A 17,219-nucleotide genomic window follows, 5' to 3' on the forward strand; every position below is an offset into this window, starting at 1 on the left:
GTGACTTTGGACAAGTCATTTAACTTCTCTGTGCCTCAGTTACCTCATCTGTAAAATGGGGATTAAGACTGTGAGCCCCCTATGGGACAACCTGATCACCTTGTAACCTCCCCAGTGCTTAGAACAGTGCTTTGCACATAGTAAGCACTTAATAAATACCATCATTATTATTATATGCTTGCTGCTCACAGTGCCTACGTGACAAAACCAGAACACTATTAACAGCAAGAGTACCATGTGGAATATTGGAATCACACTTCAGGACTACTATAATGGGAAAGTGCAACAGATGAGTATTATAATGGGGGTCTGTACCATGATATTATGCTCTCTTCCTTTCCTCTAAGCTCTCCATACACACACACTCTCACACACCCCAAACCCCCCCACCAAAAAGTCTCTCTAGACATAAACAGAAAACACTGTAGGATTATGGACAGAAGAATATGGATTGGGAGACACAATACTAGCTTGGAGGTCTAAGGTTTGATTATTTTAAAATGAATTAATGTAACCACATTTTAATAGCTTTTCCATGTGTAAATACTCCAAAAACCTTTACTTGTACTTTATCAGATTCTTTCCATTATTTTTTTCATTCAATCAATCACATTTATTGAGTGCTTACTGTGTGCAGAGCACTGTATTAAGCGCTTGAGAAGTACAAGTTGGCAACATATAGAGAAAGTCCCTACCCAGCAACGGGCTCACAGTCTAGAAGGGGGAGTCAGACAACAAAACAAAACATGTAGACAGGTGTCAAAATCATCAGAACACGAAGAATTAAAGCTATATGCACATCGTTAACAAAATAAATAGAATAGTAAATATGTACAATTAAAATAGAGTAATACATCTATACAAATATATACAAGTGCTGTGGGGAGGGGAAGGAGGTAGCGCAAGGGGGGATGAGGAGGAGAGAAAAAGGGGGCTCAGTCTGGAACGGCCTCCTGGAGGAGGTGAGCTCTTAGTAGGGCTTTGAAGGATGGAAGAGATGTGGCGGATGTGTGGAGGGAGGGCATTCCAGGCCAGGGGAAGGACGTGGGCCGGGGGTCGATGGCGGGACAGGCAAGAACAAGGCATAGTGAGGAGTTTGGAGGCAGAGGAGCAGAGGGTGCGGGCTGGGCTGTAGAAGGAGAGAAAGGAGGTGAGGTAGGAGGGGGTGTGGTGATGGAGAGCCTTGAAGCCGAGAGTGAGGAGCTTTTGCTTGATTTGTAGGTTGACAGGCAGCCACTGGAGATTTTTTGAGGAGGGGAGTAACATGCCCAGAGCGTTTCTGTACAAAGATAATCCAGGCAACAGAGTGAAGTATAGACTGAAGTGAGGAGAGACAGGAGGATGGGAGATCAGAGAGGAGGCTGATGCAGTAATCCAGTCAGGATAGGATGAGAGATTGAACCAGCTTCCTCATGAACCACTTTCTCTCAGGATGGAGTCCAAAACCTTTGAATGATTTCATTCCCCATGTCCTCAGAATGATCTCTGTGCTCCCCCTTGACTTCACGTCCTTGGATTTTTTATAGTATATCATATTTTAGAAATAAGTAACATGGCAGTTTCATCAAAAATAATTTACATAATGCCTTTCACCCAAGGATGGATCGCACATTAAAATATTTTTATATACAAAACTGAGTGTGATATGCAATGTCATAAATCCAGGCAGAAATTCAGGCTGAATAAAACAAATGAAATGTAATATGAAAAGAAGAGGTAAAGAAAAAAAATGAAATCTAATAAGAAATGATTCTGTGGTGGTGTTTCAGCAATTTGACGCTATCCAGGCAGGACACATTGGAATTCTAGGTAATTCCCGCCCCAGAGGGAAGGACAAAAGCACCAGCAGCTCACAGAATTGGCCTCCTTCCCATCAGTCTGCTGAGTTGCATTGCTGGTGGACCTCTGCCAGCCTCCACCAAACCACGCTGAGGCCTTGCTCCAGTCCTGACCCATGCTAGGAGGGCAGAAAGGGGAGACTACCATCCCTCATTAAATACCATTAAATGATGAACACAGTCCTTGTCCCACATGGGGCTGAGTGAGGGGGGAGGAAGAAAAGGTATTTCATCCCCATTTTACAGATGAAGAAACTGAGGCCCAGAGAAGTTAAGTTCCTTGTTCAAAGTCATAGAGCAGGTCAAGTAGCTCCAAGCACTCCTCCCTGCTGAGCCACTTTCACAAGTGGTAGGAACGGGAAGGGAGGCCAGTTTAGGGCAATGTTACACCACCTATGGAAACAGCACAGGCGGTTGTGACTGCTGGTGCCCGAATAGTGGGACAAACAACCAGTTAGTCACGCGATGTCTTAAGTCTGTATGTTTTGCCAATTGGACGTTGTCTCCAACTGTCTGAAGAACTGCCTTATTGTAGTGTTGCCAATTTTGTAACTCAGTTTTACAACACCTGGACTCAGCAGCCTAACTGATCTGTCAGTTCCCTGAAAACTCTTCATGCCACTTCTCACGTCCTCTCCCTGGTTAGGAGGTTGGCTTCAGCCCAACATTGGGATAGATGGGGGTCCCTTCCTCCAGCATTGGGCATGAGGTGGGGGAGGGCCGGGTTTGGGGCAAATGGAGTCAGAGCTCAGTTTTTTCAGACTAGGCAGGATGGGATAGGGAAGCCCCCTGCAACTTTCAGGAAGGAATCAGAAAGTCTATCGGTGGCCGACCGGCCAGCAGTGGTCTAGGCTCTGGGAAAGGAGAGCCAGGTTGACCCGACTCTGGGGGAAACAGAGGGGTTTGAGCACGAGACTCATTCATTCAATCATATTTACTGAGAACTTATTGTGTGCACAGCACTAAGCACTTAGCACTATAAACCCCCCTACCTCTCCAGCCCTTTCCGGGTTCACCTCCTGCATTGCCTCAGGAACTGCCACTTCAATCACAGAGAAAATAAATTGGGGACCTACGTTCTCCAATGGAGGAGGCATGAAGCACGGTTTAAAACAAAATCCAAAGGGCTCATAGAGCTCTCCTAACTTATCTTCCTGCTTCGCAGGTAGCAATCAAATACTCATTCTTCATGGGCAAAGATTTTTTTTTGTTTTGACCCAATTTTCTTTCAATGAAATAAAAAATGAAATTTATAAAGATTTTCATTAGCCCAGCTTATTTAATTATTCAGAATCAATTCCAGTTTCAATCTAAAACAACCAATCTACTAAGACTAAGAAAGAGACGGTCATTCTCAAAAGAGTGGTTCTTCTCCTATAGCTTTCCAGTCTCTAAGAAATGATTTGCTTTGTGTAGCTTCCCTCATTCCAAACCCTCCAAATCCCTGAGGTACGGGCTCACTGCTCACTCACTATGGACAATTAAAATGACAGAAAACAAACAGCCCTTCAGCTACAACTCTTTAATCAATAGACGGCCTGACAAGAATATAAACCTAACTTTCACCCTGTCCAAAAAGAGTTTGAAATCTTCACAGGGATCCTTATTTGAGTAATCGGCACAGTGCTAAAATTGCATATTAGCTCACCCAACAATCAGCTTGAACACCTTATGCCTCACCTTATGGCGAGCAATGAATATTTACATTCAAAGAGTTCATAGATCAATTATGCAGAAAGTTACAATAAATCACATTGTATAAAGTCTTCTAGAAAACAATAATGTATGGATAGTGATTTTTCTTCAGCTACACAAATGCTTTTGTTATGGTATTTGTTAAGCACTTACTATGGATCAAACACTGTTCTATGCACTGGGGTAGGTACAAGTTGATTATATCAGATATAGTCCCTTTCTCACCTGGGGCTCACAGTCTAGGCAGGTGGGAGAGTTGGTATCACCATTTTACAGTTGAGGAGACTGAGGCAAAGAGAAGTTAAGTGATTTACTCAAGGTCACACAACAAGCAATTGGAAGAGCCGAAATCAGAACTCAAGTCTGTACTCTCTACTGTTTCTTCTGATAAACTTCCTCAGCATTCACTCAATCGTATTTACTGAGTGCTTACTGTGTGCAGAGCACTGTACCAAAAGCATGAAGGATGGGCCTTGGGAAGCAAGAAAAGGTCAGACAGTGGAGATCTCAATATAGAAACACTCCCTTAGGGAGATCACCATTTAGCAAAATACTAAGGCACTGGTTTTGCCAAAATATTTTTTGGTATTCTAGATGAATTAGGATCAGCACAAATAATTCAAAATTATGCAACATTTTCCACTAAATTTTCTAAATGACAGGCAGGGAATTAACTATGCAACAACTCCACTTAAGTACATTTTATGTTACGTGTGTTCTGCTTAAAATATATGGCGACTGTTGAATTCAGTCTTTAGTGGCCATAGATAAGAAATATTACAACTTCAGGAAAGAGGCAGGATTATCTCAAATCTAAAATTGCTTAGCTCTTAATGAATTATGCAGGAGAATGAAGAAATTAAGCGAGAAGTAAAATCACCCACTGACAGTCAAGGTCATGTAACATCTTGAATCACCGCCTGAACAAATGTGCATCTCTTTTATGTTGTAAATAAATCTTTTGGGTATGTGCCTTGAAACCACTGTGGTAAGTAGGCTAAATAAATAAAGTACAACATTTGTTGAAGTGGAGTAGAAGACATGAGTGCAAGGGCTTCTATTCAGCTCATGCCTGGAAAAAAATAAAAGGACTTAGGAAAAAAAATGTTACATTTGAGTATTGGTTCAGACACTTCCTAATTTCCACTTGATGGGACTCGTGAAATACTGGTTTATGTCAGGATACCCGACAAGGTGCAGTACGGTGAAATGAAGTGGGTAGAATCTAACCTAGGAAGGTAGGAGAACTGTTTAAAAGCCAAAGTGAAATGTAACTTCAAATGATACAGCACAAAGGGGAAATAACTGGAAGAGTTACAGACACATGTGTTTCAATAAAATATAGAGCAGAGGCTAAAGGGGAAATTCTAAGGGAAATCTTTTTTAAAATCCCCGGACTGTAAATTACTTATTCCAAAACATAGGAGAATATCTGTGGGGATATGATGTAGAATGAACTGCCTATCATGTGCCAGTCTATACAAGTACACGGAATATGAGGATAAAGTCTCAACATCAGTAGCTCATCTTCAAAGACAGCATCAATACAGTTTTCACAGCCAGTTATAAAGAGATTTCATATATGTTTTAGCTTATGCAAATTGTGAGCCCATCGTTGGGTAGGGACCACCTCTATATGTTGCCAACTTGTACTTCCCAAGCACTTAGTACAGTGTTCTGCACACCGTAATCGCTCAATAAATACGACTGAATTGAATGAATGAAATTGGTAGCAAAGCATTTCATATATTTGTATGTGCACACCTATATCCACTGCCATACAATATAAACGTATATATCCCAGTTAGATGCCTTCCTCCAGTAACAATACTTCTCCATCCTTACTGACTCCCATGCCCACTGTCCACACCAGCTGTTTCAGATTTTATTTCCCTCCTCTGACCCCTTGTATCCTCTCATACTTCCATCTCTTGTTCCAATGATATTGTCATGTACTTCATAATACACTTGCCCACTATGTGTCCTTGGGCAAGTCATTTCTCTGCCTCAGTTTCCACAACTGTAAAATGATCACTAAGTAGGATGAATAACTTTAACTAGGAAATAATTCCAATATTTTTGACATGAACATATTTCACATATATCACTCATATATTTTTAAATGTTAAGGACTAGCCAATAGTAAAAGAGCCATATGATTACAGTACCAAAGCACACTGTAATTATTCACCGTAACTAAAGATGCACATTTCACTAGTTAGTATTTATGTTGTGACATGCCTTAACTATTATCCAACTAAAAGCATATCTAAAATTTCAAATCTAGTGTAAATATTAATTTAAATATTTGTAGCAAATGTACCTGATAAGACAAAATCAACACACTTTGGAACTTGATTGAAAATGTAAATAAGGGATAAGCTATGCCATTCAAAAATATATCCAATAACCATCAATTAAAGGTAATAGGAACAAAGATTTGCAGCACACATTTTACTAATGCAAAATTGTAGGGTCATGTTTTAACCAAACTCTGAAGTATTGCTCTTTGCGGCAAGTGCCACAGTGAAGGTACAATGAACCAATATAGGCAAAATTAGTCTATTTTACCTGCAACTTAGCTAGAACCAAATTTGAATCAACATGCTAAATCATATTTACTTACAGTTGACATTGATCTCCTTTAATTCCTTTGGTTGTGCAGAAACATTTTCCTGTGTGCATGTGACAGATATTTGCATGACCACTGCATGTACAAGCTACAAATCAAAATGAAAATAAAATACTCAATTATGTGTAGTATAAACACGTACATAATCAGTCAAGCATATTTATTGGCAATAAAGCACTGTATTTCAATACGACAGAGTTGGTAGACACATTCCCTGCCCAAATACACACACATCTTGCACAAAGTATAGTTGAAGCAATGCACTTTAATCCATAATTCATACCTCATTAAAATAGTATTTAAATCAATTATTTGGTGCATAAGCAGGAACCTTCAATCTAAAGTGGTTTGACAGTCTTGAATGTGTTACTTGGTCAATTTGATTCACAGATTACTAATAAATAAAATGATTGATGGCAATATGCTGTCGTACCCTGAGAAGCTTTAATCTTTCATATTTCACAACCACAGGACTAAAATGATGTCCACTCTGAACTCTTTGGACAGTTAACTTGCACTCAAAAATCCTCAACCACAATGTATTTACTACTTAGAGTAGATGTAGGAAACATACTGCATAATCAGTCTAAGCTAGATAAAGGCAGGGAACATTTCAACCAACTCCACTGATCTGTACTCTCCCAAACACTTAGTACAATGCTCTACACACAGTAATCAATCAATCAATCAATCTTATTTATTGAGCGCTTACTGTGTGCAGAGCACTGTACTAAGCACTTGGGAAGTACAAGTTGGCAAGCATTCAATAAATACCACAGATGATGATGATGATGACTGTGGGGAGGAGTAGGCTGGTGTGAAGCAGCCCAGGTCTGAATAACTCTGCTCAGTAGAATATTGGCCTGAACTTCCATAAGCAGGACTTCTTAGAGGCACAACCTCTAAGAATTAATGTCTGGTGTTATTTTTCTAGGGGTGGTAGCAGAAGTGCCAACTTTTCATTTTGAGAGTGTGATTAACTTGGCAGTGGAAGATTGAGGGGGTGGGGCAGAAAAGCAGGAAAGAGAAGAAAAGGTGGAAAAGAGAGTTGAGGAAAAGTAAGAAATGGAGATGTAGAGGAAAGAGGGGGACAGAGAGAGGAAGAGGAGAGAAGAAGGGTATGGAGAGAGAAGGGGGAAGGGAGAAGCAAATAGGGAGAGCATGGGGAAGGACAGAGAAAGAGGAAAAATGGAATGCAAAGGAGAAGAAAATGAAAGGCCATTTAAAAGCAGGAGCTCTCTTCTATTGTACAATACCAAATTCCTAGAGTGATGATGATGATGATGATGATGATGAGGGTATTTGTTAAGCGCTTACTATGTGCAAAGCACTGTTCTAAGCGCTGGGGAAGTTACAAGGTGATCAGGTTGTCCCACAGGGGGCTCACTGTCTTCATCCCCATTTTCCAGATGAGGGAACTGAGGCCCAGAGAAGTGAAATGACTTGCCCAAAGTCACACAGGTGACAAGTGGCGGAGCTGGGATTTGAACCCATGACCTCTGACTCCCAAGCCCGGGCTCTTTCCACTGAACCACGCTGCTTCTCCTGAACCACGCTGCTGTGTACAGAGTAGGCACTGAGTGAGTACCAGTGAAATAATGAGTGAACTCATATCTCCTGCCACTCTGTGTTCTTCTCTTCTCTGCCTATGCTGCTTTTATCCTCCTCTCTGGGATAAGGGGCACTGCTAGATGATTTTCTGCTCCTAGGGCCTACAAGGACATGAGCTGCAGAGGTTAACAGCAGAGGTTATCCAAGCCTGGCACCACTGCCACCCTCCTCCTGCCACCTCGAGTGGCTCAGCAGAAGTGACTCTAGTGCCAATCCAGGACAAGCTAGCTAAGTTGGATCTTCCACCACTCACGGTCATCCATGCCCAGCTGGGAAGGAGCACAGAGACTGTCCTGGTCTGAGAAGCTTAAACTGTGTCTGTAGTGGCTCTTAAAGAGTGCCCCACCCCCGCCAGCCCCGGAGTCTAAGCTCACTGCGGGCAGGGAATGTGTATGTTTATTGTTATTTTGTACTCTCCCAAGAGCTTCTGCACAAGTAAGTGCTCAATAAATACAATTGAATGAATGAATGAAGCAGTCTCTGGTCTGAACCACTACCACCAGCTTGGAAAGAACCTTTCACATGTCAGGCCAGGGACTGCATCCTGCTGGAAGGGGGAAAGAAATGGATACAACATTGCGGCTCCACCTTTGGCCTCTTTCCAGTATCAGGGATGAGGTTGGTATGGCTGCAGCTGCCTGCCCTGGCCCAAACCTATTGGGCAAAACTAGTGGCTTCACCTCCATGGTTCCAATTTCCACCCTTATCTGTCCCAAAAGAGTGGCACATAAAGGTGTGTGAAAGATGAAACTGCCCTCAAATACTTCCCTACTGCAATGAGAAAAAACACAAGTTACCCTCTTGGGCAAACCAAGGGGGAACCCAGAAAAATCATCGTTATTGCGCAGTGTTCCTGAACAAACAAAATTTGCTTAGCAACTCCAATCATGAGAATACAAATTGCCAGGGATTAAAATGGGCATGAAATCAGACTGAAATCCCACTCAGGATATGATCAGACTCCAAAAAAACAAAGAGATCACATTTTTAGAAGTCAAATGAAACCAGCTTAATTCTCAAGTTCAGCTTTTCCATTTAAATTAAGAAAATATATTATTCTCCCCACTGATCTCTGGGCCAATTGCCTGTCTCCGCCATATATGTGATCACTCCTCTCCCTACTTCTCCACTGGGGCTGTTGTTATTGGAACACAGACGGGAAGCTTTAGTAGTTTTGTATATGTGGGGACGAATAAATGTGCTGTGTACGGCTGAATTATGTGAGATCATCATGTGTCTGTTTCTGTTCTGTGAGAGTGCTGTATGTTCCCTTTTGTCCCAATTCTTTTCAACCACAGCGTAAGCATTTGTGACTTTTTTACACATATATTACACATACACATATTCACATTTGGATGCATAAATAGGAAAATAGTTATAGGCCTAAATTAAAAAGAAATACAATTTAATTACAGTTTTACCAGACAATGCACAAATTTATCAAATACCAATGTAACCAAAATTTCACCTAATTATTCTCTTCATTTGAGTCTTTCGGCAATTGCCTCTATTAGAACAGTTTTAGTGGGCTTTCTTGTTCTTTAGATTATAACTCCCACATTATAATTGAGCTATAAAATGGCTAGTGAATATCTAAACACATTCTAAAACTATTACTACTTTTGGCTAAAAAATATGTGCTCAGTCCTCCCCATTTTCCAGCTAATTTAGGCACTGCAGGTGCTCAATATTCTAAATGTACAAATTAATCTTTCTAAGCCAAATGACTCAATTTGCAACTATTGTCGTCTTCTAACAGAATAAACACCCACCTCCCATAATAATAGGTTTTATAGAGTAGCAGTTAAGTGAATTTCAGGGGATGTGTTTCCAATAAGATAATCATGGCTTTAGAATATTAGAGATTCTAGCATTATAATGAATTATGATATACCCAAAGGATGGAGCTATGGTCTGTTTCTCATATTTCAGGAAACACCCTGACAATGATAGTTTTTAAACTGCAGAATTCGATTTAGATACAAATAAAAGTAATTTTTAGGACACAAAATGAGAATCCTCTAACAAGGCTATGAGAATATTGGCTCAAAATATCCCAAAAAAGTCTTTAATCCCTTAATCTAATAAAAAAAAGTACTGCACTACTGCAGGCCTTTTCCTCAATGAATTATATCTTTTCTATAGAAAATACATATTGCTTAAAGTCTACATCTCATGGCTTAACAATTACTAAAAGCTCTTAAATCTCTTTTCCCATTAAGTACTGAAAAAAATTGTACTGTTTGAGGCTATAATGCCTTTGTCAAGCAATGGTATTTAATGAGAGATTTCTACATGTGAAAATAACATTACTGGATCAGACCAGTGTTGCTTTTGAATTCAGTTTTCAGTTTCTATCTAAGTACACATCGTTGGATGGTGAAATACTTAGGTAGCAGTATTCAGTGAATGCTTTCAATGTGGCAATGCCTATGAAAACCTGAAAGTGAAAACAGGGCCAGACATTGCAAAACCAAACAAGTCCAAATAAAGCCTCATCTTTGTGTGTGCCTGGTTTTGTTCAAGATCACTGCTTTTGCAGCACCCTTTTCAGATACACCCACATGTGGGGGTAAACTGCACCATCAGGAATCATGTCCCAGTAGTAGAATTTACCCTCTCCTTCATTTTCAAAACTGATGCTAGTGATGATGTGTTTGCTTAGCAGCCCTGCCTCAGTCTCACAATCTTTTGAAAGCTGCTGCACTTGTCTTCCAAATGCAGCCAATACACCAAATGGGCAATCAATGGCATTTACTGACCTGGTACTGTGGAGAGGGCACTATAATAAGTGTTAGGGAGAACACAATACAACAGGGTTGGTAAACACATCTCCTGCCAACTAGGAGCTTACAGTCAAGAGGGAGAAGTAGACTGTAAAATAGATTATGTATATGTACCTGCACTATAAGGACCGAAGCTTGCAGTGGGAAGAGGACATGTCTACCAGTTCTGTTATACAGCACTCTCGCAAGCACTTATTACAGTGCTTGACACACAGTAAGTACTCAGTAAATACCATTGACAGATAAGAGGGTACTTAAAGGGCATAGATCCAAGTTCATAGGCAAGACTAATAATAATAATAATAATAATAGTAATAATAATAATAATAATGGCATTTGTTAAGCGCTTACTATATGCAAAGCACTGTTCTAAGCGCTGGGAGGGATACAAGGTGATCAGGTTGTCCCATGTGGGGCTCAAAGTCTTAATCCCCATTTTACAGATGAGGTAACTGAGGCTCAGAGAAGGTAAGTGACTTGCCCAAGGTCACACAGCAAAGAATAATAATAACTGCTCTATTTTTAAGCACTTACCGTGTGCCAGGCACTGTAGTAAGTGCTGGGGTGGATACAAGCAAATGGAGTTGACACAGTCCCTGTCCCACACGGGGTTCACAGTCTCAATCCCCATTTTACAGATGAAGTAACTAAGGCCCAGAGAAGTCACTGACTTACCCAAAGCCACACAGCAGACGTGGTGGAGGCTGGATTGGAACCCACGACCTTGTGACTTCCAGGCCCATGCGCTTCCACTACGCCATGCTGCTTCCCAGGTTGTGTTTTACTGCATGTCTAAGTGTTTCCTCTGTTCATCCCTGCTCTGGGTTAAATGATTTCATCTCACGATAGGGCAACTCTTTGGGGATCTTGCTTGTTTGGAGCCAGAGCAGTTAAGCTAAGAGTCCTGCACTGCGAAGGACTTGTTTGGATGGTCAGGGAGGAGATGGAACTGATTGCCACTTGCAAAACACTCAAAGATAAAATAACGAAGAAAGATGCACACAGGTCAATCCTCGAATTGTCACTTAATATGAAAGAAGAAAAACGGGGAGGGTTTGGGGAAAATTATATAGAAAATTGCAAAGCTTTGGTCAAAAAGGCTTAACAGTAATTAGAGGAGGATTGCTTATAATGGAGGGTCATGGAAGGGATCAAGAAAAGGTTTAAATGATATGCAATTTCCTCCTCTCCCAATAAACTGTATAAAAACGGAAAATGTTAGAGGCTCTTAGTTTGCTGGAGAACCGAGGCCTTGGTGTGTTGGTATGCTGCCCTGGACTTCTAAAAGCATTGCATATAAAAATGATAAGGCCCACTAAGTCACCGGCAAGAAGACACATTGTTTTCCATTAATTTTACATGCTATAGCTAGCAAAACATGCTGAGGAGAACAAAACGTACAATACATGTGACTGACACCATTCCAGGACCTTATTTTTTGTGACTCTGCCTTACCACTTGGGAGTTTAGCTTAATACTTTTACTCCAAAATAGAAAATACAACTCACTATTTAAGTATTACTCAGGCAGGAACAAAACTAGTTTCAAAGAGATTCAAAATGCCATTACTCAGTGAACTTTTATCCACTGCATATGAAAAGACTATTTACTTCAACAAATTGGAAATGTACACCAATAAAGCCTGGATATACGCATCAATAAAGGTTATAGCTGCAAACACTGAGTTCTTATCTGATCAATACACAGGTTCGCTTTGGAGATATTTGAAAGACTGAAAATAAGGATATTTGAATTCCTCAGAGTTAAATCATTACAAGTAAATCTAAAAAGTCATGTCTCCGGAGCTACTATGCGACTTTTACATGAAATCTATCTTTTGATTAATTGTTTCTCTTTTACTTTTCTCCCTAAGCTATTTATTTGAAGTCCATCTTAATTGGAATTCGGAGATACTTCTTTCTTCTAAGATAGTGAAGCTGAAAAAATGAGGATTGTGAACTGCTGCCCAATGGCACTAGGGATCCCTGCAGTTTGGGAATCATTCAGCTTTATGCGTTTAAGGAACAAGAGGGCATCCTTCATTTCAGTAAGGTTCAGGAAAAGAAGAATAGGTTGATGGGGTGCAAACCCCATCTTTATCTGCTAAAATTCTAATACATTAAAATGCATTTCCTGTCCTGTTTCATAAAAAGGTACTGATGTTCAAAATCTAAATTTGAGTTGAACTGTCCCGTGATCGTCAACTAGCACTAACCAGGAGCCGTCTAAACATACTGCTAAATATTTCTTCATGAAATTCCAGTTCTGGTTCAAATTACTGAAAATTTCATGAAGATGGGGGAACAAACCACAGAGCCACAGTATAATTTTACATTCTACAGAAAATGTTAAAAAAAAAATCTGACTGGAGAAAGAAGAACTGCAAAAAGTAACTCAAAACGAATAGTTATAAGTGGCTACACCTGAATTAAATCACTTCAAAATAAAATGTGTTTACTCACCTATTATGCTAAGCAATATGTAATCCTAGAATTAGGATTAGCCCTTACTTATGACCTCTTTGAAGCTGAAGGTCAAGTACTCATTTTGAAAAATTGTTAAACTGTTACAGAATTAGAGACTCAGAATAATAATAATAATAATAACAATAATGGCATTTGTTAAGCACTTACTATGTGCAAAGCACTGTTCTAAGAGCTGGGGAGGATACAAGGTGATCAGGTTGTCCCACATGGGGCTCACAGTCTTCATCCCCATTTTACAGTTGAGGTAACTGAGGCATAGAGAAGTTAAGTGACTTACCCAAAGTCACACAGCTGACAATTGGTGGAGTCAGGATTTAAACCCATGACCTCTGACTCCCAAGCCCGGGCTCTTTCCATTAAGCCACGCTGCTTCTCTACAGTCTAGAGGACAAACCAACTGAAGGCCTAAATAACTCTGCATCATCTGCACATTTGGATCTGAACCACTTAGGCACTTTATATTCACCCCACCTTCATCTTCACTTATGTTCATATCTGTAATTTATCTATATTACTGCCTCCTGCTCTAGATGTAAGCTCGCTGTGGGCAGGGAATGTGTCTACCACCTCTGTTGTATTGCACTCTCCCAAGCATTTAGTACAGTGGTCTGAACACAGTAAGTGCTCAATAAATATCACTGCATATTTGTCGAAGTATTTCTGTTTCAATGGGTGTCTGGTTGTGTTGTGTGCTCTTTGTACATTTCTGTGTCCATCTGTTTTGTCTCACGTGCTCTGTGGCTGGAAGAATGTGTGAGCGTTTAGTATCGTGATCTGTACACAGTAAGCAGTTAGACTGTTCACAGTTAGAGAAGCTGCATGGACTAGTAAACAGAGCACAGGCTGGGAGTCAGAAGGTCATGGGTTCTAAACTGGGCTGTGCAACTTGTCTGCTGTGTGACCTTGGACAAGTGACTTCACTTCTCTGTGCCTCAGTTAGCTCATCCGTAAAATTGGGATTAAGACTGTGAGCCCAATTTGGGACAGGGACTGTGTCCAACCCAATTTGCTTGTACTCACCCCTGCACTTAGTACAGTGCCAGACACATAGTAAGTGCTTAACAAATACCATAATTAATTAATTAGGAACTCAATAAATACAATTGAATCAGTGGAGGCTGAGAATTCCCAGCTCAGGCTAGCCACTACTGCTGCTGCCATAAGGCACTTTCCCCAGCCCTACTTCGCCCTGACTGGCTGTTTTGCTTGCTTTAGTTGTCTGGGCCTAGTGCTGGGTTTAACGGCAGCTTAAAGGTCCCTGATCTCCACCCCACCTCTGTGGGACAGGGACTGTATCCACCCCAGGGCTTAGTACAGTGCCTGGCACACAGTAAGCACTTAACAAATACTATAATAATTATTACTATTTCCTATCACTCCTACACTAGGCGAGGTCTCCCCTCTACTCTCTGGTCCAGCCCCTCACCTTACTGTTAGGCTTGGCTCCCCAGGCATTGATAGTTTTGGTGGTAGAGACATGGACAGCAACTACCTACCTGCTCCTCCTGCCTTCCCTTCCCATGTGATACCCAACATTCCCAGTACAGAATGAAATAGGTTGACGGTTTTGGTGTGCAAGACTACAACTTAAACTTTGTTAAATCCTGTTTGATTTTCAAATATTCAATGTGCACTTTTGCTTTTTTTGAGATGGTAGCCAAATATTTGAATATAATATGATCCATTAAGGAAAGTTTGGTCTCTAAAATTATCATTCGATAAAATTTGCCAAACGAAAAGCCACAGAATGATGGTTTCAAACTTGTTTGCTCAGCATAAAAATGGAACCATGCTGACAGCAGCAGAATACTACCAACATTTTCATGAAGTACATGCTTTAGACAATTGAATTCAAAATGCATTTATTGCTTTTTGTCCCTGAAGTATAGTAGCAAGTGGACATTCTTGGAAAATAAGCACATTACAAAAGGTATTTTAACTTAATTTTTTTTACTTTAAAGATTAAAGTAAAGTGGCTGCACACAGACAATCCTTTTATGCTACACTACCAACTAAACTACTATCCAGTTTTAAAGCAAAGAACATATTGAATCGGTTAAATATTAATACTAAATATTTGTTTTAAAATGTTTTAGAGAAGCACAGGCCTGGAAATCAGAGGATCTGGGTTTTAATTCTGGCTCTGCCACCCATCTACTGTGAGAGCCTTGGGCAAATCATTTCAGTTCTCTGGGCCTCAGTTTCTTCATCTGTAATTTGGGGATTAAGGCTGTGAGCTCCATGCAGGACATGAACTGTGTTCAACCCGATTAACTTGTATCTACCCCAATGCTTGGCACACAGTGAACACTTAAATATTATTAAAAAATTGAGGATTATATAATATTTACATCCCACGGTGTAGTTGGTGGGCTTTCTTATACAGTGATCACTGTTTAATAAACGATAGCATGACGTTTATATTATCATTATAAAATTTCATGTTGTTAAATATCTTAATTGTTTTAATAATCCAAAACTCCATATCTCCTTTTCCATGTGCACATATTTTTTTGTGTGAGTATGTCTCTGACCAAGTTTTTGATTCCTGGGTTTCCTATGTACAAGTGTCCATGTGTTTCCCTTAACTAACACCATTCAATTTTAATAGATATTGATAAAAAAAATTATGCGGTGAATGTTGCCTGGGCTTACATCAAAAACAAGAATGGGAACTGAGTCCTAGGAAAGGGACTCTCCATGCTAATGAGTCTCTTTTCCACAAAACAATGACAATGAGTGCTTACTGTGTGCACAACACTGTGCTAGGCACTTGGGAAAGTACAGTACAGAGTTGTAGATATGTTCCCTGCCCACACACTTCCTGTTATGTGACTAGCTGATTAACAGGGGGGAGTTAATCATAATCATAAGTTAAAATAAATTCCAGAAAGGGAAAACAGTAGAGTATAAGGATGCACACTAAGGGGCTGGGACTAGTATCAAAGTGCTTAAGGGTACACAGCCAAATGCATAGATAAGGGGAGTGAGAGGGATGCAGAGTAAGAGAGGAATAAAAGGCGAAGGGGTGAAAAAATGGGAGAAGGGAAAAAGAATGGAAAAAAGGTGGGAGTGTACTGACTCACTACTGCTGGACTGCTGCTGTCACCATCCCCAGCAACCAGCCTAGAATCAGCTAGCTGGGCCACAGCCACTACTGCTTGTGTGGCGCAAAAACGAGTGGTAGCCTCCACCTCATGAATAGCTTAGCTCCTCAACAAATGGGATCATAGGGGTTGCAATGCTGCTGTGGGCTTGGATATCTGCCTCAGCGGTGGGAAGCACGACAAGGCCCTGGCCCACCCTCACAGCATTCCCAAGTGAGAGAAACCCTCCAGGTCTGGGATGGGGAATCCGAGGCCTACCGACGAGAGGGAAAATAAAACCAACAACTCTGCTCCATGTCCTCACATTCCCCAGCTTGAAAGGGAGAGACCAACGTATCTAGACCTGCTTGCCTGCTCATAAAGCTGTGATAGTCCCTCTCCTGCATCCTTATGGAGCTGATGCCTCCAGTTGGGGAATCCCCATAACCAAGGGAGACCAGGTCAAATATCTCTGCCTCCCCCAGCACTCTTCATCCAGCATTGCTCCAACTTCATGCCTTTTGGGCCCAAGGGCACAGGGTGGCCATGGGGAAATCCCAAAGAAGCAGCCCAAGAAAGTGGGAAGAGTTACTACTACAGCAGTAGTAGCATATGGGCAACACTGGAAACCATCTGGAGTGGGGTTAAAAGCATTTAAAATCATCACATTTACAATAAAGTGTTAGCACAGGTGTAAATTGTACAACTGGCTCTTTTTGTGCCCCGACTACTTGAACGTTTCATTTAATTTGCTCTTCTGCTCAAAAGGCTCCCAAAATACTTGGGAAAGTAATGATAATAATAATGACAATAATAATAATTGTGGTATTAAATGATTACTATATGCCAAGTACTGTACTAAGCGCTGGGGTAGATACAAGCAAATCAGGTTGGACACAGTCTCTGTTCAACATGGGACTCATGATCTTAATCCCCATTTTACAGATGAGATATCTGAGGCCCAGAGAAGTCAAGTGACTTGTCCAAGGTCACGCAGCAGATAAGTGGCATAGCCAGTATTAGAACCCAGGTCCTTCTGACTCCCAGGCCCATGCTCCGTCCTCTAGGCCACACTGTTTTGTAGA

The 17,219-nt window shown here is 40.8% G+C and overlaps 1 protein-coding gene across 1 annotated transcript in view; it reads right to left on the reverse strand.

Annotated features, from left to right (window-relative positions):
• ATRNL1 (attractin like 1) overlaps positions 1 to 17,219 on the reverse strand; it is a 602,420-nt gene that overhangs the window by 433,551 nt on the left and 151,650 nt on the right. The window contains exon 20 of the mRNA XM_038758614.1: positions 6,160 to 6,253. Within this exon, the coding sequence (XP_038614542.1) occupies positions 6,160 to 6,253 (94 nt within the window). The remainder of the gene's footprint in view (positions 1 to 6,159; positions 6,254 to 17,219) is intronic.

This window comes from Tachyglossus aculeatus, chromosome 16 (assembly GCF_015852505.1).
Source record: "Tachyglossus aculeatus isolate mTacAcu1 chromosome 16, mTacAcu1.pri, whole genome shotgun sequence".
Taxonomy (NCBI): Eukaryota; Metazoa; Chordata; class Mammalia; order Monotremata; family Tachyglossidae; genus Tachyglossus; species Tachyglossus aculeatus.